We start from the raw sequence: 27,377 nt of genomic DNA on the forward strand, positions 1-27,377 counted from the left end.
CATGTATTTGGGAAGAATCTGGAGTGAGTGAGTAATGATAAACAGTAAAGGTAAAAAGAATTAGTACATATCACTTTGATATCTCAAATTGTGGGGAATCTCCAATTCTCAGAACATAGAATGTTCTACTATTAAGAAATGTTGGTCAGTGAGGATAGAAAGCTCTTATAAGTGAGAGCATTGATAAATTAGAATTGTACTGATAAAGATAAAAAGAATTTACAAACTTTTCAGGCATTTGAAAAGAAAATTATTTAAGGTTAATTTGAATATGACTTTTGGAATTGAAGAGAAGTATGAAGAAAATCTTGTAGTCATAAGAAGGGATTTTTTTAGCAACAATTGGTCTTAAGAATTCTTTGTATTGTAAAATTTTAGGGAGTAAAGAAAACATACATGCAATTCAAATATGCTGTGTACAATTAGTAAACTTTATATAAGAACAATTTAAGCTATACTTTTTTGAGACTTTAAAATTGTTTTGTAATAACAAATTAGGAATGAATTGAAGTTTCATCTATCACATTTGTAAAAATTTGTTATTAGAAAAAAACTAGAGAATACCTTTGCCAATGGGTTATGGTTTTCAAGGTCTTTTTGGCCCAGAAAATTTATGAAAGACTTTGTTTTTCATCTCATGTATATGAAAGAGAATGATATGTGAGATCAATGTAACTTATTTATTACCTGTTAAAAAGAGGAAATTATACATATAACTGTAACACTGTCATGGGTAATAAGTGTACATTGGGCTTTTGAAATGATTGTATAAAACTAGCATTGATAGAGAATCTTATTTTCTTTGAAACTAGAAATGTAGGGGTGGCTAGGTGGTGCAGTGGATAAAGCACTGGCCCTGGAGTCAGGAGTACCTGGATTCAAATCCGGTATCAGACATTTAATAATTACCAAGCTGTGTGGCCTTGGGCAAGCCACTTAACCCCATTTGCCTTGCAAAAAAGCCTAAAAAAAGAAAATAGAAGTGTATTTGGAAGAAGTGATAAAATAAATTATAAAGCAAAAATTCAAAAGTTTGCGTGTAAAAGATAATTATAAGATTAACTTTAAGAGAACCTGTTGTTTTATGTTGCTTTAAGATGTCAACATGTGGGGGTGGCTAGGTGGCATAGTGGATAAAGCATTGGCCTTGGAAATCCAGTCTCAGACACTTAATAATTACCCAGCTGTGTGGCCTTGGGCAAGCAACTTAACCCCATTTGCCTTGCAAAAACCTAAAAAAAAAAAGATGTCAACATGTTATATTTCATGTAGGTTAAGAATTTAATGTTTACATTATATCTTAACTGCAAGATATCCTTTCCAATGATACTGAATAAATATGAGGGGCTTTGGAAAAGGATTAGGAATTTGAAAATTATGTAATCCTAATTAGATGACTTATCAATTAGTAAGATTGAAGGGTGGTGTCAAACATGTGATCTGCTTTTGGAAATGTAAACTATTTTACTGTAATGATGTCAAAGCTGGAATTAAGGACTGTTAATGAGGGAAATTATCAAAGCATGACCCTCTGGGTTCCCTGAAATTTTAAATGATGTGTTGGACCTTGCTCTAGATCTGTAGGTCCAGGTATAGATGTAATAATGGAAAGATTATTTTGTGAAATCTAGTTCTTAATGTGTTACGCTTATTACTGTATTGTTAAATTTAGAACCCTCAGCCCCTGAATTTCCAAACCCCATCCCCCCCCACCTCTGTCACCAGGTCCCGTCTGTTCCCCCTTGGAAGAATCCTTGCTAGATCAAAAGAGGGGAATACAAGAGCAGGGAAGGTAATGAACCTTCCTAGATGGAAAAATCCTGTTCTGTCTCTCCTTCCCCCGAACCAGTCTACTCCCCCCGAGGAAGATTCCTTGGCTGAATAAAAAGGGGAGAAGAAGGCTGCAGGAAGAGGGTGAGGAACTGGTAGAAAAATTCTTATCTCAAAAACAATAGAAAGAGAGAGACAGTAAAAACACCTGCAGCAGGTTTTGAGTATCTCTTAGTTTTTGCTGACACATTTTCAGAATGGGTAGAAGCTAATGAAACAGTCTTGGAAATAGTTTAAAAATTCTAAATGAGCCCCTCCCCGATTTAACCTCCTGCTAGGAATCGGGTCAGACAATGGCCCTGCCTTTACAACTAAAATCTCTCAAGGAATACTCCAGATACTGGGAGAACTTGAATGCTTTTTCAATGTTTAGAAAGTAACCCTCTTTAATGTATTCTGATGACAGGGACACTCAGAGTACATATATGTGATATATGTGTAAGGAAGGGAGCTGATTGATTATGACCCCCCCCCCCAATCTAAATTGTGAAGTGGATTCACTTGCAGATCTAATTAGGTAAAACAACTGTTTTAGATCATGGGACTTTTAATCAATTTTCTTTTTATATCAGATACCAGGATGGTCAGCAAAAGGAAATGCTACTGGGTAAATGTCATGTTCTTGCAGCCAAGGAAGCCAAGATGTCATGTGACTGGGATGGACAGCCAAAGGGGCGATTTCTCAGTATGGTTGAGGTTGGACCCCTTTGGCTTGATTTCCCTAAAATAACATTTGGATAATATCTCACTTGGAAGAATAAATCTAGCCTAAGACATTTGACTTACCCACATAACTCCTGCCTGGACACTGACATTCAATACTTATATCTGTAAAGGAATTTTCCTTTAATGTCCTGCCTGGATCTTTATAGTTAGTTAGTAAGCAAACAAGAAAAAGAAATTTTAGGTGAATTGGATCTAATAGCCAGAGATAGGTTAGGTGTGTTCAGTGTGTGGCTCTGACACCTGCTAACAGCTACATGTTAGGATAGGAATTAAGTTTCTTTAATTTTTTAGAAGGGATATTTAGTTAAGAAGAAGAATGGGAAATTCTTAGGATAATTAGTTTTAAGGGTTAGCTTAAGGAAAGGAATGTGAGTCAGATAAGTATATCAGGAAAAAGAAAGTCAATGGTATATTTGGGAATATTTTGAAAAATTTCATTTTGGTTAAGGATGTTTGAGCCATTATTGTAATAAGAGTAAAGGCTAAGATTGTTTTATTTTTAAACCATATGCTGAGTACTCTGAACTAAGATGATTGTTGAATGTATGTTACAAGTTTAAGACAATATGACAATTCTCATTGGGAGTTTGCTCATATAGTAAAACACTAATGAAAGCTTATTGTGTTAAAGTGAAGTATGTGCATCAATATGGCAATAAGGCAAAATGTAAATTGCACTAAGCTCCAAAATTTCATTGTCTTATGATGAAAATATGTGTTTTGATCTGAGTAAAATGTTAAGCAGTTTCTTTACTAGAAGACAAAGTCTCAAGTAGTCACTTGAGAAGAGAGGACCTTTTGGAACAGATTCAGAAGATGCAGAAGGACATCAGAGGTCTCCAGGAGGGAAGAGAAGAGAGGAGAGACACTGGACCAGTTCATCTCTACCATTTCTCATCTATGTATACATTGTATAGTCAAGGGATCTGTTTTTGTAACCTCCCCTTGATAATGTAAGGTTGACACCCCTACTTATGCCCTTCTCCTTATGAAAAGGGTTAGAGGTAGGGTACAGAGGTTCTCCACTGAAAGAAAAGGAGGGAGATTATTGGGTGGTATGTTTATATCCTATCTAAGGAGAGTCTTATCTCTGATTTAGCTGGCCTGTACAAGTTAAAGACATAGGTAGATTGAGGTGTAATGATGATACTTGAATCCTTTGTAAAGATGCTTGCAGTCCATGTTTATCCAGGTTATGAAGATGATAATTCAAGGGTTTGAGTTATTTTGAAAAAAAAGTGGGGAATGAAGTACAATATCAATGCTTGTGAAATTCCTTTATAGAAAGGAGTCCCTGACATCCTTCTGGGCCCTGAGAAATTCCTTAGAAATATAAATTGGATAAGCACTTTTGGGTCTGAAAATAACCAGACAGGACCCAAATGCTTGACCCTGGGGTCATGGATACACCATAAATTTGGTTAATATTTATAAAGCACCCTTGTTAGCCTAATTATCTTGCTGTATCTGTTAAATTCCAGGACTGCCTCCCCTTCCCCAGATGTGGCTGGAACCATAAGATGGTAAATTTCACTCCCTCAAACTTGTGGGAAGCCTGTGAATATGTGACTCCCTCCATCTCAGAAAATATGTTCAGACATAATACAAAGACCTTGACCCTTTTCCTACACTGTCTAGCCCCCTATCTATACTGAGCCATATGTTTACATATGTTTGTAGTAGTATGACAAGACAATATATCTAAATGCTGTCTTTGCTTCTGTATCCTGCTTGCTCTCAGTACCCCCCACCCCAAACCACTATAAAAACCCTATCCCCTGAACACCCAGGTACTGTCTGATTTGGGTACTCTTCATCCCCAGGCAGTCCTCGGGAATAAAGATCTCCAAACATCAAATTCTGGTCTCTGTCTCACTCTTTGGTTTCAAGAACAGCAAGGCCCCCCACCTCAGCCCCGTGGCAGAAGGGTGTGCTTGTGGTCATTCACAGACTGGGAGGGAACACAGAGCTTCACACATGGAGATCCCTGTGGGGGGGTGTTCCAATAATACTCAAAAGCTCAGGAAGCACCCCAAAACCCGACACAGGCTGGAGAAATAGTAAGCAGAGAAAAAAAGTGGAACACCATTGAGAAATACTTTGTCTATGATCCCAAGAAAGATCAAAATACTCAATCTGAAGATGAGGAAGTACAAGCTCCTGCATCTAAAGACTCCAAGAAAAACAGAAATTGGGCTCAAGCTATGATAGAGCTCAAAAAAGACTTTGAAAATCAAGCGAGAGAGATAGAAGAAAAATTGGAGAAAGAAATGAGAGAGATGCAAGAAAAACATGAAAAAGAAGTCAGCAGCTTAGTCAAGGAGATCCAAAAAAATGCTGAAGAAAATAACATGTTAAAAACCAGCATAGGTTAAATAGATAAAACAGTTCAAAAAGTTATTGAGGAGAAGAATGCTTTAAAAAGCAGAATTGGCCAGATGGAAAAAGAGATAAGAAAGTTCTCTGAGGAAAACAAATCCTTGAGATATAGAATGGAACTGAGGGAAACTGCTGATTTTATGAGAAATCAAGATACAATACCTCAAAACCAAAAGAATGAAAAATTAGAAGAAAATGTGAAACATCTCATTGAAAAAACAACTGATGTGGAAAACAGATTCAGGAAAGATAATTAAAAATTAATGGGATACCTGAAAGTCATGATCAGCAAAAGAGTCTTGACATCATTTTCAAAGAATTACTACAGAAAAATTGCCCTGATATACTAGAAGCAGAGGGCAAAATAGAAATTGAGAGAATACACCGATCTCCCCGAGAAAGAGATCCAAATAAAACAACCCCCAGGAATATTATAACTAAGTTCCAGAACTCCCAAGTCAAAGAGAAAATATTACAAGCAGCCAGAAGTATACAATTCAAATATTGTGGAGCTGCAGTCAGGATCACACAAGACTTAGCAGCAACTACATTAAAAGCTCATAGGTCTTGGAATATAATATTTCAAAAGACAAAAGAGCTCAGAATACAACTGAGAATCAACTACCCAGCAAAACTGAACTTTTCCAAGGAAAAAGATGGATTTTCAGTGAACCAGGGTTAATTTCAAATGTTCTTGTTGGAATGGCCAGAGCTGAACAGAAGGTTTGATCTTCAAATACAAGACTCAAGTGAAGCATAGGGAGTGGAGGAGAAGGGTAAAATATGAGGGATTTAATGATGATGAACTTCATGTATTCCTGCATAGAAAAATGATACTGATAATACTAATAAGAAACTTCTCATTTAATAGAGCAGGTAGAAGGAGCTTTTATAGATGAAGTACAGGTGAGAGAGCTGAATTTGAAGATATAATATAGGGTAAAAATGGACTAAATGGCTAAAAGGGAAATGTAATGGGAGAAAGAAAAAGGACAGGTGGAATAGGCTAAGGTATTTCATATAATAAGATTTTTTATTACAATGAGCTATTGCAATGATATAGAAGGGGGGGAAGGCAAGGAGGAATGAGGGAACCTTTGCTCTCATCAGAGGTGGCTAGGAGAGGAAACAGCATATATATACTCAATGGGGTATAGACATTTAGAGTAAGAAGGAGGGGAGGGGACAGGGGGAAGGGGTGGGGATGTGAATGAAGGAGGAGAGGATGGACCATGGGGGTGGAGAGTGGTCAGATATAATGCATTTTCTTTTTTACTTCTTTCAAGGGGCTGAGATTGGATGGCCTGTCCAGGACCATAGGGCCGGGTGGATGCTGAGCCTAAGCGGTGGTATGTGGGCTTGGGGTCTCTTGGCCCCAGGGCCGGTGATCTGTCTGCTGCACCACTCAGTTACCCTACAGCACATTTAAGAAGAGGGACAGAGTGAAAGGAGAGAGAAAATATAATATATGGTAGTGGGGAGGTATGAATGGAGGGAGCTGTGATCAGCAATGGCAAAGGTAAAAAAATATGGAAGTAGCTTTTGTGATGGACTTATCATAAAGAATGTGATCCACCCACAACAGAGCTGGAGGTGTTGGAACACAGACTGAAGCAAATTTTCTATTATTATTATTATTATTATTATTATTATTATTATTATTATTATTACTATGAAGCTTGCAGGGCAAGTGGGGCTGAGTGGCTTTCCTGGGGTGGCACAGCTAGGTGATTGTTGGGTGTCTGAGGCCGGATTTGGACCCTGGTGCTCCTGGCTCCAGGGCCAGTGCTCTGTTCACTGTGCCACCTGGCTGCACCTATTATTATTATCATTATCATTTTTTATTTTAATTTTTTTCTTTTTACTTTACTTTATCACTCATGTGGGTCTATATTTTTTGGGGGGAGGGGTATTATATTTACTCTTGAACAAGAATATTTTAGTAATGTATGAAAAAGCATCACTTGTATAAAAATAAGAATAAATTAAAAAAAAAACAACATGGCGGTAATGACCAACCTTGATGGACTTGTTCATTCCATCATTGCAACAATCAGGGACAATTTTGGGTTATCTGTGATGGAGAATACCATCTGTATCCAGAGAAAGAATAGTGGAGTTTGGGAAAAGACCAAAGACTATTACTTTTAATTTAGGAAAAAAAAAAAAACAGTTATCTTACTATGTAATTCTGCTATCTCTTATACTTTATTTTTCTTCCTTAAGGATATGATTTCTCTCTCATCACATTCAACCTAGATCAGTGTATACCATGGAAACATTGTGAAGACTAACAAACTGCCTTGAGGGGGGAGGAAGATAAGGGGAAAAATTGTAAAACTCAAAAATAATAAAATAAAAAAAATATATACACATATATGTACGGGGCAGCTAAGTGGCTCAGTGAATAGAGCACCGGCCCTGGAGTCAGGAGGATCTGTGTTCAAATTCAGCCTCAGACATGTAATAATTACTTAGCTGTGTAATCCTGGACAAATCACTTAACCCCATTGCCCTGCAAAAAAAAAAAATAGTAGGTACTATGCTAACCTATTTGCTGCTGAGGGGAGACGGGGTCGGAAGGGAGCATGGAAGGAAATTTTGTAACTTAAAAATATACATGTGAATGAAAAAATAATAAAGAAAAATAAAAAAAAGAAAAGAAAGAATTCTCCTGCTATCATTCCTCAGTCTCAATGTTCTTCTACCTCAGTCCCTAACCTGAGATAGAATATAGACGTTGCTCCCCTTGCTGCTAACCCATAATAGCTATCCCCAAGCATTCCCTTAGGTTACTCTGAGGCCAACAACCTAAGGGCAAGGGTTTGGCAGATATCAGCTTCAGCTTGTCACCTCTGGATTGACCACAGTCCAGAAAACAATGGGACCCTAGTCCTTTCATTCTTTTTTAAAAATTTTATTTATTTAAGGCAATGAGATTAAGTGACTTGTCTAGGGTCAAAAAGCTAGGCAGTTATTAAATATCTGAGGTGGGAATTGAACTCAGGTCCTTCTAACTCCACAGCCAGTACTTTATCCACTGTCCCAACTAGCCACCCCTCCTTCATTTTTTAAGTTGATTCCACTGTCCCTTCCCAAAGAAGAAGAGAAAATGACTTGGTTGTACAATCTAAGAGATCACTTAGTATTCCCCTCCCCCCTGCCCCCAACCTCCTGCTTGGGCTACCAGAATTACTATCATTCCTTCATTGTTTGGCATTCACCAGTTTTGGACCTTCTTCATTCTCCTTTCTCTACCTTTTACTTTTATCATTTTTCTACTGTGACTGATTCTGGTTATTGTTCTTCTTTTTGTTGTTCTCAAGCTTATTCTTATTTTTTTTGTTTCATGTTCTTGTTCTTGTTCTTTATCATCATCATCATCATCTTGTAGTACTGATATATACTGTATGTACACTTTTGGGGATGCAAGGTGTCACTTGAACAACTATAATAAAAACAGCTTATGCTCAGTTCATATCATGCTTTCTGTTAGCCTATATAGAAGCATTTAATACTTTCTTAATTAGCATGTTAAGTAATCTGGAAAGGAATATAGTATATTTTTGCCCACTATATGTCACTATATTTGCTCCAAATGATGGAGTTACTTTCTCAAGTGCTGTGATATCAGACTCAATGCCAGTAAGAGGATGCATGTTCGAATTCTTAGTCTACTATCACCTCTTAGAGTCAGGATTATGGTGGGGCTAGCAGCAATACAAATTTAATCCTCAGGAAAGGAAAATGAAATGCTGCTTTGAAATTTTACAGTATAGGAAATCTCAAATGACTGTCATCCCCACTCCATATTTGGGAATAGTTAGCAGGACAAGGTGATCATGTTTGCATTGGGACATAATGAGAACAAGAGATGCCTGATAAGAGGGTGATATTTGCTGTCCCATATAAAGGCAGCAAAGTTCTTCATAGGGGGAAAAGAACTCTCAAGATCTGACTTTTCTACACTTCCTTCATGCATTCTCTGTTCCAGTCAAAAAATCCTATGCCTCTGTCATATTCCCCTCATATTATAACTATTTATATTTTCTAAATCTCCTGACTGATTGGAAAATCTTTGGAATCAGAAAATAATACAATGAACTTCATCTTTGCAAAGCTAATCTTTAGCAAACAACCACAGACATATTAGGCAGCTATCATGAGCTGTACCCAATTCACATCGATCTGGTACTTAAAGACTAGAACTAGAGGGGCAGCTAGGTGGTACAGTGGCTAAAGTACTGGCCTTGGAGTCAAGAGGACTGGAGTTCAAATCTGACCTTGGGCACTTCATAATTACCTAGGACTTAACCCCAGTGCCTCACAACCCCCCCCCAAGAAAAAAATTAGAACTAGAACAAAAAAAAAGGTGTCCATAAGACCTGTAAGAGGAAACAAATGAAGAATTATTTAAGACTTAAGATCAAAAGGATACCTATAAACAAATACTGTGGAACCATGCTATTATTGGAAGTTAGGTGACACAGTGGATAGAGCATTGGACTTAGAGTCAAGACCCAAGTGCAATTTATATTCAGACCCTTACTAGTTCTAAGACTTTGAGTAGCTCAGTTTCCTGAATTGTCAAATGAAGATAATAACAGCACCTACCATTCATGGTTGGGATAAGGACCAAACGATTTGATCAAATATTTACAAGTGCCTGGAAAATAGTAGGAACTATATAAATGCTTATTCTTTTCCCCTGAAAGGTTTGGAATACCAGGTTATAGAGGTTGTATTATATCCCAGAAACAATGGGATGGTTTTGATGAGTTTTGAGGTGGAAATGGGGCAGAGCACTAGATGTAAGGAACATTATTGTGATAGCTTCATGAAAGATGAATTTGAAATAAAAGGTCCTTAAGACCAATTGAAGACTATTGAAGAGGTAAGATGAGAAGTAAGGATAAGTGGAACTAGGACTGGGATCATGTCAGTAGAGAGAACAGAATAGTTTAAGATAGACACTGCAGCACTGAAATAACCAAGAACTGATGATTGATTGAATAAAAGCATTGTTAGAAAGGAAAGAAGAATCAGTGATAAATCTGGGACTATGAAACTGGGGAACTGGAAGAATGATAATGTCTTTAGTACCTCACCAGAACCCCTCAAGTCTTGAAGGAGCAGCTTGTGTCCATGTCTAGGGACCTGATGAGATAATGTATATAGGAATGAGACCTGGTGATGGATGGCAACTATAGCCCTAGAATTGAGTAGCTCTTATGCAATAACCAGAGAGGGGCTCCTGGATTCAAAGAACACACATATTGAGAAGTTTTCTATCACTTCTCCCTCTTTAATCTAAGCTTTTCTTACAATTCCATTATTTATCATTTGGTAGAGAACATTTGGGAAACCAGTTCCATTTAATTTAATAGACAAATAACTGCCAAGGTGATAATGGTATTTACATGGGTATAGCTAGACTAGTTTTTCTTTAGAAGGTTTAACAATGTCTTCAGAATTAATTAGGTTAAAGGATTAAGACAAAAGGATATAGAACTGACCCTCGCTCTCCATGACCATTCCATCATTGTGGTTGTAGGAGGTGATTTGCCCTGAATGTACCCAGATAGCTTAACATAGAGGCTCCTGCTTTCCTGTGTTTCCCCACTATGTAGGTGAGACTAAGTTTTGTTCAGTGGATGCCTAGCCAGAGCAGGTTGCATCTTTAAAATGGTCCAAAATGGACTGTCTTTTCCTTTCATGTCTGTTCTTTCCTGCTGAGTCCAGAGGTAGAAGAAAATAGATTACTGATAACACCTATACCAGAAACAGAAATTATGAGGGCAAAGGAAGAATTCCTTTCCAAGCTCTTCCTTTCACCCCTTGATCCTAGAAATGTGGAACCTGGAGGGTTTGTCACTGTTCTGCTTGTTGTCTTCAATTTCAGAGTATTTTGATGGTTAAGGGGCTAAATGGACTAAAGAGCAAGGAAGTCTCTCATTTGACAGAACACTTCATTGGATGTGATTGGAGCCATTGAGGGAGAGTAGACACATTCTAATTTATTCTTGGATATTTTTTCCAACATCTTCCTTATTATTCCCATTCATGTTTTTGAAAGATTTGAACAGGACTGGTAGCTATTCCTTAAACTCAACATTACATTTCTCTCCTTCATTAACACAGGCTTTTCTTCTGGCATGGAAAGCATTCCCCACCATTTTCTCAGCTTCACAATCTCAATTCAGGCTCTCTTTCCTTCATTTCCTTACATTAAAGTTATGATAGCTTTCTTCTTCTTCACATGTACCTGGATCGCTTTGTCTAATCTGTGATAGCAGCAGGATCACCCTCAGTGATTCATGTTAATGATCACATCCAGGACCGAGGGACTGCTGGAGTAGGAATCTATTCATATCCAAATCTTAAGAACTTCTACCTCAATCCTGCAGCTCCCATTTTATGCCAGATCAAATGCCTCATTAATTTAAAATCAATAGCATTTATTTAGAATATAATAGACAAGTCAATAGCAAAGAAAAATTTTGCAAAGGGTATAATTTCCCTCATATTCTAATTCATGAAGGAGCAGGATTGTGTTCCATAGGGAATTTGCCTTATTCTTTGTTCCAAATTCATTCTTTAACGCTAACATTTTTGTTTTAATTACTGTTTCCCCATCATGAAAAGGTACACCTAGTTTATGTTTGCTCCCTCATTTATCCATCATGTTTTGATAAGAGGGCCCAAATTATTTAATAACACATCCAATTTCCTCAGAAAAAATCTGGGCAGATCCAGAGTCATTGGGGGATTATCCTAAATCTGAACATTAGGTCTCATTTACCTCTTCGTTAACCGTTAACCTCAACTTTCTTTGTAACCCTCATTCAATGACTCCTGTTTTGTCTCCCCTTATCCATCTTCACAGATTCCTGGGTCATAAATCTCTCACACTGAGGGTGGAAAGTACTAGCCTATGGCGTCTACAGTCTTTTTTCCCATCACTGATTCCATTTACTTCTATGCAATGGATTTTGGGAGAGACCAGATGGTGGTTTTTAACTTAATTCAATTTAGTAAATATTTTTATTTTCTTACTTTATAAAATTTATCCTGAGCATACAGTGATAAAAAGATTGAGAATTTGTCATGATAGAGTTTGCAATCTACCATATTACTATATTTATGTAACAAACCACATGGAGCAGTAACTAGGTGACCCAGTGGATAGAGCTCTGGGTCAATAATCAGGAAATTCAAATCAAGCCTCAGATACTTGCTAGTGCTCTGGACTACTCACTTAACCCTGATTACCTTAGTTTCCTCATTTGTAAAATGAACTGGAGAAGAAAATGGCTAACTGTTCTAGCATCTTTGCCAAGAAAACCCCAAATAGAGTCACAAAGGGTTAGACACAACTGAAATGAAAGAACCAATACATACTACAAGTAGATTGTGATCAAGATAAATAAGAGATTCGAGTAAACTCCAAAAAAAATTTTAGGGGAGTCACTTTTGGATAGGGTAAGCAAATGGGGTGGTGCTCAGCTAGAGTACACAGACAGTATATGCCCTGAATTTGCTCAAAAGAAGAGAAGGATTTCAAAAGTCAAAAATGAGGAGGCAGAAGGAATGACATGTGCATGTACACAGAGGCAAGAGATGAAAGGAGGAGCTTATGAATCAGTGAATGTTTGGAGATTTTCCTGAGTTATTAAATGCACAAAAGAGTATTTTGTTAAAATGCAGGAAGCATAGATTGGAGCCAGACTGTAGATGCCTTTAAACGTCAAATTAAGGACATTCATGTTTTCTCCCTAACCAATAGGGAGTCAATGCATGATGTTTTAAAATGAAGTGATATATCTGATTGCATAAAACAGAACTATTTTTACCATTCACAGTAAGACATGAAACAACGAATCTAAAGGAAGTTAAACTGAAATACCTCCCACTTCCCATTTCACAATCAAGAAGAGGTTCTGTTAAATTCCAATTGTTTGGCTAGCTAACAAAGATAAGATGTAATTTACTCCAATTTTTCCCTGCAGAAGATCTGCTGTCCATTCTTTAAATCTAAACCAACAAAGAGTCAGACACAGAAAGGAAGCACCAAAGACAATGCCCAGCTTCCTCTATCCACTTGGTTCTTTTTTGCCTTCTTTGTTGCTGATTCTGCTTCTTGGACTCTATGATAAGTAGGGAAACTCAGAACAAAAGAGGGTAGAAACCAAAGGTATGTGATATATCTATGCAGACTATTAAAGAATGGTAGGATTTTTGTCTCCCCAAAAGCCTGCGTGTTCTGTCAAGGGGTTAAAAAAAGACTAGAAACTATTTGTTCACATAGTTTACACATATCACTTCTTTCTCTAGAATGTTACATTTTATCCACTGGTTTCCTCTCAGAAGCACAGTAAAAAAGAAAACCCAAATAGTATTCTCTCCATTTTTTAGATAGGGGAAAATGAGACTCAAAAAATTGAATTTATGTTTGCATAAATGGGAAGTAACAGGGCTGTCATTCAAACCTTGGTCCTCTTGACCCAAGTCTAGTGGTCATATTGATGTGATGAATTTTCCCCATTGTTAATTCTTTTGGAACTTTCCATAGGTGGTTGGAAACCTGTGAATATTCTGTCTCAACAGAGGTATAGAGAATAAGTGTAGTACAGTGGCAAGAATTGTGGAATGACTTTGGAAGGTCTAGAATTTACCCCTGTCTCTGTCACTAATTTGATGTTTTAATTTGAAGGAATCACTTAACCTCTCTGGACCAAATGTGAGAGAATAACATTAGCTAATCATGATATACTATCGAATATATATATATATATATATATATATATATATATATTAGATATTAGATAAAATATTATCAATATTTGACATGTCTAAAAAGCTATATATTTGCAATGCTGTGACATAAAATAATTCTATGAAATATATTATCATTTCATTTAATCAATGAGGAAATACAGATTCATAGATGTTAAAGGACAAAGTCATCTAACTCTGAAATGGTAAAGCTGGAAATTGAACCTAAATTCTATGACTTGATTTTTTTATCTTTCCAATTCAATTATCTGAGGATTTCTTAAATATCTATTTTATATTAATCCTGGCCTAGATAATTGAGATGCAAAGATGTAAGCAACTAGGTCCTTCTGTGCTAGAATGATAACAGTATGTTGGGAGAGTAACATGATACAATCATAAAGTAATATAACAAGAAATAGAATGTGATTGGGATAGAAGACATCCAGGTCAAGTACTCTAGAGAAGTAAAAGGAAGGCATTCCAGTTTTGAGTTTTAGCTCAGGCTTAATGACCATCCCTGAGTCTCAGATTCCCATCTCCCCTCTCTCTTATAACTTCTATTTGTTCATAGCTTCTCATTCACTAGTTGCTGTTGTCCCCTTTCAAACACCATTCCTCCCCCCACTTTCCTTGACTTCTGAGGTCTTTGCCACTTAGCTGGGTGCTAGTGACAAAACTGTCTTTACTTCTTCTTTGCCTGTTATTTCTTTACAATATAACTCTAATTAGTCAACTCTAGGTAGAGACTTCCTTGGAATCTTCAGTAAACATACTAGATATCTACTAAGATGTCATACAGAAATTGGGGTCAAGAAGACCTGAGTTGGGGCTGCTAGGTGGCACAGTGGATAGAGCACTGGCCCTGGAGTCAGTAGTACCTGAGTTCAAAGCTGACCTCAGACAGTTAATAATTACCTAGCTGTGTGGCCTTGGTCTAGACACAACCCCATTTGCCTTGCAAACAAACAAACAAACAAACAAAAAAACACCAGAGTTAAAAGCCTGCCTTGGGGGCTTCCAGGAGGCACTGTGGAAAGATCACTTGGTCCTGGAGTCAGGAGGACCTGACCAAGTCTGGCCTTAGACTCTTGATGCTTAGCTGTGTGACCTTGGGCAACTCACCTAACCCCTTTCACCTCCAACACACACACACACACACACACACACACACACACACACACACACACACAAACCAATAACAAAAAAGGGAAATACTTTCCATAGAGGGGAGAAAACCCTGCTTTAGTCCCTTCCTACTTGTATGAGCCTGGGAAATTACCTAACCTCTATTTTTCAGTTTTTGCATCTATAAAACTAGAACCTATTCCTGAAGGTCACTGTGAAGATCAAAAGAATTAAGTTATATAAAGTGTTTTGCAAATCTTAAAGTGCCATGTAAGGGTTAGTTGTTATTACTGTTGTGGTTGTTATTATTATTATCATTCTTACTAATATATGCAAGCATTGTAATCAAGCCTGGGTTTTAAAAGATGACAAATGATAAACTATTTAATTTCAAAAAACTTATATTCTACTAGAAATAAATTGTCACATATCTACATATGTATAATCAAGGTGTAGTATGATACAATAAGCTACTTAAGGAATGGGGAGTACTGCAATTTTATTTTTTTATCCCCAGTACTATCAATGCTCAATAAATGCTAGATGGGCCAGCTAGGTGGTGCAATGGTTAGAGCACAGGCCCTGTAGTCAGGAGTATCTGAGTTCAAATAGGACCTCAGACACTTAATATTACCTAGCTGTGTAGCCTTGGGCAAGCCACTTAACCCTATTTGCCTTGCAAAAAAAAAAAACCTAATAAAAAATACTAGATGAATGAATGAATGAATGCTAGATGAATGAATAAATGAATTGAAAGAGATATTCAAACAAGTGGTCCCCAAAATCTAAAGAGGGAGAGACTATTTTCAGGTGCATAATTTGGGAAGCGTTTATGACAGATATGCTAGCTGAGTTGAACCTTACAGGAAGAGAATATTTCAACAGCTTGAGAAAAAAACGAAATGTATTTCAGGCATTGGGGTAGTCTGTGATAAAGGATGCATAGAAAGCATAATGTCAGAAAAGGATCAAGATATAGCTAGGATATCATAAGCATGAAGGTGAATAATGTGAACTCAGTCTGGAGTAATCAGAAACAGACTAAGGAGGGCTTCAAGGTGTAGTCAGGGGATAGGAGTGAAGAAAATGCATTTTTATGCTTAAGGAAACAGAAAGTCATAGTATAATTTGGATAATGGGAATGTTGCATTAAAAAAGCAAAAGTCTTTTTATGACCCTCATCATATGACCTTGAGGATTTTCTTAGACTTCAGTTTCTTCTTGTGTTACAAGGAAGGAGAGGATGTGGCTGATTACTAAATATTCTTCTAGGTCAAATTTCTATCATAACCAATGAAAGAAACCGACTGTTGGGTGCACCCATCATTGTGGTCACTTCCATCAATTTACATCCTTCCAAGCTTCCCTAAAAGAGGCTCAGTGGATAGAGGACCTGGAGTCAGGAAGACCTGAATAAAAATCTAGCCCAGAAACTTCCTAGTTGTGTGACCCTGAGCAAGATTCCTAAGTTCTGATTGTCTGACAAAATGGATCCACTGGAGAAGTGTTGATGGGGAATGGATGGTGATGCCACAAAGATCAGGTTCTTGGAAGTGAAACACTAATTACTAGCCCCAGAAGTATGAAAGTTCAGAATTTCTTTATTTCACAAATCTGCAAAGTTCACAGATTAAACTTTTTCCTGAAGAAACAATGAGTTGCTTAAGGCCAGGCTGAAAAACAAAGGTCTAGGGGAGAATGCCTGAGGGAAAGAGAGCAAGGAAAACAGCCATAAGAAAAGGTTGGGCTCATTGTGTGAGTGAGTTCAGCTTGGAGGGGAATGTGGAACAAACTTTTCTAGTCTTGCCCACTTCCTATGCAGGGAAGGGTCAGGTAAAATTGAGTTAAAGTGGGACCCTACCTCCTCTATGTGACTGAGGTCAGGTACCCACTTTGAAAAACCGAGAGAGGGAGGAAGATGGAGATGGGGTAGAGGGATGAGCCGAGGTTGCTTTTATCTTGGTGAATTTATATTTCACAATGAAGTTGCATTGAACAACAGGAGGAAATCTGCATCTGATTGGGGCCCATGCTGTCAAGGGAGCCCCCCAGAAAATCAGATAGGCACAAACAATATTTTCTTAATAGAAAAAAAAAATAGACAGCTACTTCTCCTTCAACATATTCTCCTTCAACAGTTTTGGGGCCCCAAATTCTTTAAGAATAAGAGCATAGTTCTCTTCTTCTTGAACTTCTTCAGAGCTGAAAGGGGGCATTGATCTATCCCTGCCTGTCAAGATCTACTTGAGGAGGGAATGTGGGGCAAGAGGAACTCAGCTAGGACAGCCAGCATCTTACAAAGGTAGTTAACTATGAGGTCCACTAACCATTTGAGATGCACAACTTGTAGCCTGGGGGAACAAGCCCCAGAAAAAGATTAAGCACACAAAACCAAAGAGGGCTAGTTTACAAAGGTCCAGTAAGGAAAAAGTCCAGGAGATCTATAGAGAACAGAAATCACATTCCATGATCCTAAGCCCATATCAGAATACTTTCATAAGAATATTGATTTCAATACAACATAAATTCATTAATGATTGCCACATCAAATTGAGTTGTAACCAAAAGCTCAAGAATGGTATAAACAAATACACCAGATATTCATTTTAGAATAGCACATGTCCAATAAGTGATTTGCATCAAATTTTTCTTATTTTAACTTTAGCCATGTTTAGAATGAACAAAAACCGCTAGCTGAAGAATGGATCTCTCTTTAAAACAGTTTTAAAATAGACTAAAGATAATTCTTCTGATATAAGTCATATTGAAATTTCTTTTCCTAAAAAAATTGTTGTGATAGAGAAAAAATTCTTTTAAAAAATGTAACTATTCTATTTATTTGTTCAACTATATGCAACAGTAATATTTACCAATCATTTTTTTGGGCAAGGTTTTGAGTTTTATAATTTTTCTCTTTCCCTCCCTTCCCTCCCACCCCCCACCCCCCGTGACGGAAAGCAGTCTGGTATAGGCCCTATATTTATAACTATGCTAAACATAGATCAGTATTGAATATGTCATGAGAGAAGAATCATATCCAAATGGAAGATTGGTAGAGAAAAAAATGACATAATACATAAGACAACTTTTAAAAATTGAAGATAATAAGCTCTGATCTTCATTTAAACTTCACACTTCATCCTCTGATATGGATGGTATTTTCTATCACAAGTCTTTTAAAATTGTCTTTGATTATTGTAATTTTGAACTGAATAAGTTCATCATAGTTGATCATTACCCGATGTTTTTGTTAATGTATATAATGTTCTTCCAGTTCTTCTCATTTCACTCAACATCACTTTATGCAAATCTTTCCAATTTATGCAAATCTTTTCTGAAATTCTATTCCTCATGATTTCTTTTTTTTTAAATTTATTTATTTACACATTACTACATTGTCTTGTTGTAAAAGTAAACCTATTTCCCTCTCACAAAGATAGAGAAACTTCATGAAAAATAGAAAGAAAAAAATTGTACTTCAGTCTGTGTTCAGATACCATCAGTCTGTCTCTAGGATGGATCACATGCATCAGAAAAATTGCTTCAATACTTTTTTCCCACAGTTGCTATTGCTAACTATTCCTCCCCATTCCCATTTATTCTATTCTCTCTCTCATTTCACTTTGTCCTTCCTCAAAAGTATGTTGTGGGGCCAAGTGGCACAGTGAACAGAACACTGGCCCTGGAGAACCCAAGCCCAAATCCAAACCCAGATACCATAACCACCCAAGCAAGTCACCCAACTCTACTGCCTTGCAAAAAAAATGTGTTGTATCTGATCACCTTCTCCCAGGATCTTTCCTCTATACCTCCCCCTCCCCTTCCCCTGTGCCCTTTCTCCCATCCCCTTGCTCTCCTTTTTTCCCTCTACAGTGAGCTAGATTTCTATACCCTATTGAGTATTTATGTTATTTCCTCTCCAAGCCATTTCTAAAGAGAATGAAGGCTCACCCATTTCCCCCTCACCTTCCTCCTTTCCACTCCTTTGCAAAAGCTTTTTCTTGCCTCTTTTACATGAAATATGCTAGCCCATTCTACTTCTCTCTTCCTCCCAGTACATTCCTTTTTTGCCCATTGTTTCCATCTTTATATTATGCCTTCAAATTCAGCTCACTCTTGTGCCATGTCTATATATGCTCCTTTTAGCTGTTCTAATAAATGAGAAAGTTCATATGAGTTAACAGTATCATCTTCCTATGCACTTCAGCATGATTAAATTCCTCATAATTTACCCTTCTTGTTCACGCTCTCTATGCTTCACTTGAGACATGTACTTGGAGATCAAACTTTCTGTTCTGCTCTGGTCATTTCAACAGGAAAGTTTGAAATTCTCCTATTTCATTGAATATCCATCTTTTCTCCTGAAAGAAGATGCTAAGTTTTTCTTGGTAGTTGATTCTCCATTGTAATCCAAGCTCTTTTGCCTTCTAGAATATCATACTCCAAGTCCTACGAGCCCTTTATATAGATGCTGATTAGTCCTGTGTAATCCTGACTATAGTGCCATGATACCTGAATTATTTCTTTCTGGCTGCTTGTAATATTTTCTCTTTGATTAGGAGTTCTGGAATTTGATTATAATATTCCTGGGAGGTTTTTTTTGGGCGGGGGGAGGATCTCTTTCAGGAGTTGATCAGTGGATTCTTCCAATTTCTATTTTACCCTCTGCTTCTAGTATATCAGGCAATTTTCCTGGAAAAATTCTTTTAAAATGAAGTCTAGGCTCTCTTCCTGGTCATGACTTTCAGGTAACCCAATAATTTATAAATTATCTCTCCTGGATCTGTTTTCCAGTTCAGTTGTTTTTCCAATGAGATATTTCACATTTCTTCTAGTTCTTCATTCTTTTGGGGTTTTTCTTTTGGTTTATTTCTTGATTTCTCACAAAGTCATCATCTTGACTTGACTCCATTCTGCATTTGAAGGAGTTATTTTCTTCAGAGAGCTTTTTTTAAATCTCCTTTTCTATCTGGCCAATTCTGCTTTTTAAGGCATTCTTCTTCTCATTGACCTTTTGAACTGCTTTTTCCATTTGACTTAAACTGGTTTTTAAGATATTGTTTTCTTTTTTTTCCCTTTTTTTTGGTAGAAAAACAATTTATTCCATCATAAGCACTTACAGTTAGTTATGGATAGTAACAGGCTGCTGGTTGGACAAGTTACCCAAAAGGACATTGTATAAAACAAGTGGTCAAGGACTAATTCCATTTGTGTGGGGTTTGCTGAAAAAACAAAACCACTTTTTTTTTTTAAAGAAAAAGGAAGAAGCCACCCAGAATTAACTTTTAAAGTACATGTCTGCTACCAATTGTTTTGTTTTCAGATTACTGGGTAGTCTACCAGTAGTACACCTATCAGGTAAAAACAACTTCTTTATAACCTGATGGTCCCAAGTTAAAAACAATCACAGAAAGGAAAGAAATAATATGAAAATATAACTCAAAAATATACTAGTGAGTAAAACTATATGAGGCAAAGATATTTTGCAGGTACAACTACATTTCACATGGCTGTTTCTCCCTCACCAGATGAGAAGTGGAAGGAGGGAATAAACAAGTCATTAGGGAAGGAAAAAACATTAAATAAAACAAAAAAAAATTTTAATAAGAAATTTTAATTGGTTACAGAGGAAACCAGGAAGGGTAGGCCAGTCTACAATAGGATAAACTATACCCTAGAAAATCAGCCATGCCAATTTTAGTCTTTGAGTCTCCATAAAACAAAGGGAAACGAGTTCAGATACAATGCTAATACTTCAGTGGCTCAGACTCCTCACTTGGATATAAATCCTACCCCATTCTAATTTTATTAAATTAGTCCAAAAAACTTGCATTTATAGCTTAGGAAGAAAAATAAAACACTCATGGTCCATTTTCTGTGGCTAAATCAGATTTCAGAGCTGGATTTGCTCATAAAAAGTTCTTGGGAAAAAATTAAATATGGGTCTGTGGCTCTGCTAAGTCACCCCCTCCCCACCACAGTTAATATTCAGAAATCATTCGCTCTCTGGGTTAACAGGTGCCTCTAGAAGAATGTCTGGAGAAAAAGTCTGTCTCAAAACCAGTGTTAAATCAATCTCAGTTTGAGAAGAAAGGGGAGTCTAAAAATCAGCACCAATGCAGACATGTCTAGGACCCTTGTCCTTCTGGATCCACGCTTCCTTCAGGGTCTTCATCATTGTATATATTCTCAGCTATCTGCCAAACTTGCATGATATTGTCTTCTGATACAGAACAAATAACCCAAGGTTCATTGGGGTTCCAAGAGAAATCGGATATCTTGGCAGTGTGACCACCATGAATAAACAATAATTCTGGTGGTCCATCTTCTGCATCTTCAGGGGACTGTTCTTCTCCAATTTTACTTAAATCCCAGACATTTAGCCTGCGATCAGTGCCACTAGAAGCCAAAATAGTTTTGTTGTGGGGAGACCATTGAACCTGGAATATTTCATCTTTATGTGATTCAAAGGAATGCAACTTTAGTTTCAGATTTCTAAGATCCCACAATGTAACTGTCTTATCAGCTGATCCTGTGGCAAGAATGAACTCACTATAAGGACTGAAAGAGAGACAATTTACTTCAGCAGTGTGGGCATCCACTGAGTGACTTGGTTTAGAAGTATTGTTTGACCGTGTGTCCCAGATCATGAGCTTCTGATCATCAGCAACTGATCCAAAGAGAGATTCATGGAGCAGGTGCCAAGAAACATTTTCAACTACTGCTGTATATCCTGTGAATATGGTCTTTGCATCCACTACTTTACCTTCCTTTGTAACTGCACTGATGTCCCATAAGCAGATGGTATGATCATCTGATACACTAAGCAAGTGTCCACTGAGATTTGGGTTCCATGATAACCCATAGCCCTCCTTTTGATGTCCCCGGAGATGCAAGTCTGGGTTACACTCTCCAGAAGGATCTGGTTTCAAAGGGTGCTTGGTGTAGTCGAAAACAAGAACATCACTGGATGGAGTCTTTGTTGCAATGATACAAGGATTCTGGGGCATATAACTGGCCTTGTTCACTTCACCCTCATGGTTAATCTTGATTTCAATCTCAATTTTCCCACTAACTGACCAAAGCCTCCAAATTCTCCTTTCTCACTGTCACAGTGAGAGGCATCAAACCGAGCATCATCATTAGGAAGCTGCACACTAGCTACCACAAGATGATTCTGTTCATCTGATGTGTGTGCACCCAGGACAAGTCGATGAATGCTGAAATCCTTCCCTTCAGGTCTGGTCACATCTGGAAGCCACTGTGCAGTTAAGCTGGGCCACTCAAGGGCATGGGTCATCACTAGCTCATAGAGAAAAGGAGTATTTTTTTTCCATATTTTATATTCTTCATTGATCACTCGTTCTTCTACAGCATCATCAAAGGCTGTTTCCTTGTCGGCCATGGCGGGCGCAGCGGTGGGGCCAGAGCGGCGGGTGGAGGGGCCGGGGGCTGCCGGGGTCGCGGCGCGGCGGAGGGGGGGTGAGGGCGGAGGGGCGGGAGAAGATATTATTTTCTTTGGTATTTTTTTTTTGTATCTCCTTCACCAAGCTGTTGACTTGGTTTTCATGATTTTCCTGCATTACTCTCATTTCTCTTTCCAATTTTCCTCTACCTCCCTTACTTGATTTTTCAAAATCTTTTTTTGAGCTCTTCCATAGCCTGAAACCAATTCCTATTTGTCTTGGAGGCTTTGGACACAGAAGATTTTACTTTGCTATCTTCTGAGTGTGTGTGTGTGCGTGTGTGTGTGTGTGTGTGTGTGCGCGTGTGTGTGTGTGTGTTTTGTTTTTTTCTTTCAAGGAAATGGGGTTAAGTGGCTTGCCCAAGGCCACACAGCTAGGTAATTATTAAGTGTCTGAGGCTGGATTTGAACTCAGGTACTCCTGACTCCAGGGCAAGTGCTCTATCCACTGTGCCACCTAGCTGCCCCTGAGTGTATGTTTTGATCCTACTTAGGACCAAAGTAATCATCTATGGTCAGATTCTTTTTTTTTCTATTTTCTCATTTCTCCAGCCTATGACTGGTTTTGTTTTTTTTTTTAGGGGGGAGGAGGGTTTGCAGAACAATGGTGTCAAGTGATTTGCCTGAGGTCCAGGACCAGTGCTCTATCCACTATGCATCCTAGTTGCCCCTGTGACCTAGTTTTAATGTACTTCCCAAGCTTTTAAATGTTTTTGGGACCCCTCCCCATGAATCTCAGTTCCTTCAAGGTCTTATGAGAGGTTCTGATTGCTCTCCTGGCCTGTACTCTAGTCTGTGGATGAACACAAGCACTCTCCTCTGCACTGGAGCTGTGAGGAAAGTCCCTGCTCTGCCATTGCAATAGGGGGCCCCAGACTGGGCCCTAGGTCTGAGTATGGACAAAGCAGCAGAGTCCTGTTCCAGAGCTAACAGAGAGACCTCAACAGTCTCTCCTCCACCCTCTTACCATCCATGACCTGAGGGTTCTGGAAGCAGTTGCCATTTGGCTCCCTGCTAGGTGATACTGTAGACCTGCTTCTGGTTCCTGGGGTTTAGTCTGAGTTGTATTGGGCTCCATGCTCACTTTAGCAGAGTTTTCTCACTGACCTTCTAAGTTATCCTTGGAGATCCCTGGTTTGGAAGGTCTGGAAGCCACAATCACTGCTATGAACCCAGTGCCTCCAGGGCCACAGGCTCCTTCACTACAGTGCAGTGGGCTACACTTTGGTCCCCTTCAACCCCAGTGGCACAGAGTCTTCCTGCAGGTCTTCCAAGTTATCTTCAGTCTTTCTATCACTCTAGAATTCTGCCACTCTAGAATTTGGTTTGAGTAGCAATACACAACACACAATAGTGTTCTATCACATACATATGCTGCAATTTGTTTAGGCATTCCCCAATTGATGGGCCTCCCTTTGATTTCCAATTCTTTGCCACTACAAAAAAGAGTTGCTAGGAATATATGAAATTTTTAACCTTTTTCATGATCTCTTCAGAGTATAGACCCAGTAATGGTATTGCTGAATCCAAGTGTATGCACATTTTTATTGTTCTTTGAATGTAATTCCAAATTGCTCTCCAGAAAGGTTGAATCAGTTTGCAACTCTACCAACAATTCATTAGTGTCCCAGTTTTCCCATATCCTTCCAACATTGATCATTTTCCTTTCTGGTCATATTGGCCAGTCTCAGAGGTATGAGGTAGTACAGTGATGTTTTAATTTGCATTTCTCTAATCATTAATAATTTAGGGCAATTTTTCATATGACTATAGATAGCTCTGATTTCTTCATCTGAGAATTGCCTTTCCATCTCCTTTGATCATTTATCAATTGGGAAATGACTTTTTTTTAAATTTGAGTCAGTTTTCTATATATTTTAGAAATATTAGTCATAAAAATTTTCTCAACTTATTACATTCCTTTTAATCTTGGTTGCAGTGATTTTTTTGTGTGCAAAACCTTTTTAATTTAATGTAATCCAGTTTGGTTTTTATTATGTTCCCTATCTCTTCCTTGGTCATAAACTGCTCTGCTTTCCATAAGATCTGACAGTTAAACTTTTCCTTGTTCTCTTAATTGACTTATAATATTACATTTCATGTCTAAATCCTGAAGTCATTTTGACCTAATCTTGGTGTGAGATATTGGTCTATGCCTAGTTTCTGCTATACTATCTTCCAGTTTTCCCAACAGTTCTTATCAGAGTGAGTTTTTATCCTAGAAGCTGGGATCTTTGGATTTATCAAACAGTATATTACTATAGTTATCTGATGTCACAATTCCTAAAAAAAAAAAAGAGCCAAGACTAAATATTTGGTTGTTGTTAAGGATTTAGAGGATGGTAGATCAAATGGCTCACACTCTTATACTTGATTAATGAGCATTTGGCATAATTACAGTTATTTGCCAAAAAGTACATTTGGGGACATAAAAGAACATATTCTCCTATGTATTTAGATGTCTGTTCTAGGTAGAGGTCACAAAGATAGGTCATTGCAATGAGTCAGGCTCCAGGTATGCCAGTGAGGCACTTTTAGGGGAATCATGTCTCAGCTAATACTGATGGCTATTCCCTCAGAGGTCACTCCATCTGCAGTATTAAACATCAAACCCTTTATGCTAGTGGCCTCATCGGCACATTGGTGTCTTTTCTTTTACCTACCTGATGTTGGACAGACCAATAGTAGCAATATATAGTAATATAGCAATTTCCTATAATCAGAGTTTCAGGTGACTTTAACTTACAAAGAATCAGATTATGCCATGTAGTGATTATAATCAATATCAGCAAAAATTCAGAGGAAAAATTATAACTAGTTCTATCTGTCACTGCATATGCATGTAAGGACTGTGTTATAAAGGAAATATAATAAACAAAAATTTAGAATTAAAAATACAATAATCTCAAATCTCATTTAGAACTGGCTATTTTTTTTAATAAAAACAATTCTTTATAACATACCTAGACACATGGGCAGGTTTGCTGTGAAGAACCTAGGGGTGGGAAGTGGGACTGAGAGAGCACATGAATAGATCTGGGAAAGCCTGTACTCCCAAACCAGGAAGAAAGTCACCATGTTTCAACCACCAGTGATGGGGAAGGGGTCATTGCCTCAGAAAGTCATGGGCCTTAGGGTTGGCTTGAAGAACTTGCCCTAGGTACAGGATAAGTGCAACCAGGATGCCAGTTCAGCTGGGACAAGGAGAAGCAGCTTCTGGGACCCTGGGACATGAAACCCTGCCCTTCCCCCCTCCACCATCATCCCAGGCTGGGGTCAGTGAAGCTGAGGGGAGAAGAGAGTTTTTTAAAAAAGAAAGGTTCCAATTCTCCTCTCTCATAGAGAGAGGGGGAAAAAAGGAGAGAGAAAGGAAACACATGCTGAGACTGACAGAGTATGACTGAGTCTCTCTCTCTCTTGGAAGTAGCAGTCACTGGATTAACATAATCCATGGCACCCAGACTGCAGAATTCCAAGAGAGGATGCAAGAAGTCACTTGTCTGGCAGGGGAGGGAAAACAAAGGTAGAATAGGTTGGCCAAATCAAGATAGAGAATATGATAGATAAGTAGTTTGTTAACTCTAGAGACAAGGGGAGGGAGTAGAAAACAAATGAATTCCTTAAAAACTCAGATTTTTTAAGAGATAAAAGTGTTTTTATAACCATTCACCAGTCAAAGGGGAAAAAGGAGGGAAGGATTCTTGTTAGCTTCCTGGGGCCTCCCTCCCTAGATTATCACACATGGATAGAATGGCTGGAAATTTGGGTGACTACCCAAAAGGTGGGTCCTTTATGGTGCTCAGTCCCCTCCACAAACAAATACCAATTCTAGCCCCTCCTATAGTGATCCCTGGGGAGCAGGAGAAGGATATGTGAGGCTAGCCCATCAGTTTAATTTGGTCTGATCTGGAAGAGATGGAGTCACCTCACATTTTAGAAGTCTGAATGAGTTCAGGGCTAGATTCATGTTCCTTGGTTCCAACAACAATATGTTGACAGGGAATGGGTAGTGCCACCATAAAGATCAGGATTCTTGAAGGTGAAAAACACATGATATGACCTGGAGGTGTGAAAGCTGAGAATTTTTTATTTTACAAACTTGAAAAATTCAAACACTACACATTTTCTGGAAGAGACAATAAGCTGCTTAAGGACAGGCTGTAAAACAAAGAGAAAGAGAGGAAGGGAAAAAGCCAAAAGAATTGGCTGAGTTCAGACTCGAGTGAGTTAATGCGGCTTGGAGGGAAATGTGAACCAAATTTTTGCCTACTTCTTGCGCAGGGAAGAGTCAGGAAAAATCAAATTAAAGGAGGACCCCCCCCCCCCATGACTGGGATCCACTTTAGAAGACTGAGAGGCAGTTAGCTGGAGGAGGGATAGAGGAATGAGCTGAAATTTTTCTTATCTTGGCATATTTACATTGAATAATGAAGTGACATTGAACAACTGGAGGCAATCTGCCCAAGGTGCTGAAGGAGCCCCCAGAAAACATTAGACTGGCACAAACAATATTTTCCTAATATTAAAAAAATCATACTTTAACAGAAGGAAATAGCAAACCACTCCAGTATCTTTATCATGAAAACTACAAATGAAGTCACAATGAGTTAGACACAAACAACAGAAAAGCTTCCCTGACTTGGGTATTTGCAGGTAGTCAGCCTTGTACAACTGTGACCAGGCTGGCATGGTGTGGAGTGGACCCCTGGTGAGTCTCAGGCTTGTGGAGGAGGAGGAGGAAACATTATCCAACACCAACAAAACCAGAAGCTTGATGTCAACATTTTGTCAGAAATTTTGACATTTTATGTTGCCAGTCATCCAAAGAGATATTCTAAAAAGATGAAAAAATCTTTTTGCGTTAAATGCCTTGTGGATTGTTCAGAGATGTATAGACCTTCTATTCCAATATAATACAAATAATCAAAGACCTCAAAGAGTGGACCAAAATTGTGTGAGGGTGTTTCCTCTCTGGCACTTTGCTTCTGGTATAGTGTCTAAGTGAGGATGCTATCAGTCAGCCTACCTAACATAAGGTTCCATTTGAATAATTTTCTTCAACTAAGAGAAGTAA

At 38.1% G+C, this 27,377-nt stretch overlaps 1 protein-coding gene and 1 pseudogene across 1 annotated transcript in view; one reads left to right on the forward strand and one right to left on the reverse strand.

The window, feature by feature from the left end:
* Nucleotides 1-20,834: 20,834 nt before the first annotated feature.
* On the reverse strand, nt 20,835-22,267 carry LOC141517588 (histone-binding protein RBBP4 pseudogene; annotated as a pseudogene).
* The window catches only part of LOC141497969 (uncharacterized), an 81,996-nt gene continuing 76,860 nt past the window's right edge, over nt 22,242-27,377 (forward strand). Inside the window, 1 exon segment of the mRNA XM_074200899.1 lies at nt 22,242-22,320. Coding sequence (XP_074057000.1) covers nt 22,242-22,320 — 79 coding nt within the window.

Source organism: Macrotis lagotis, chromosome 1, assembly GCF_037893015.1.
Source record: "Macrotis lagotis isolate mMagLag1 chromosome 1, bilby.v1.9.chrom.fasta, whole genome shotgun sequence".
Taxonomy (NCBI): domain Eukaryota; kingdom Metazoa; phylum Chordata; class Mammalia; order Peramelemorphia; family Peramelidae; genus Macrotis; species Macrotis lagotis.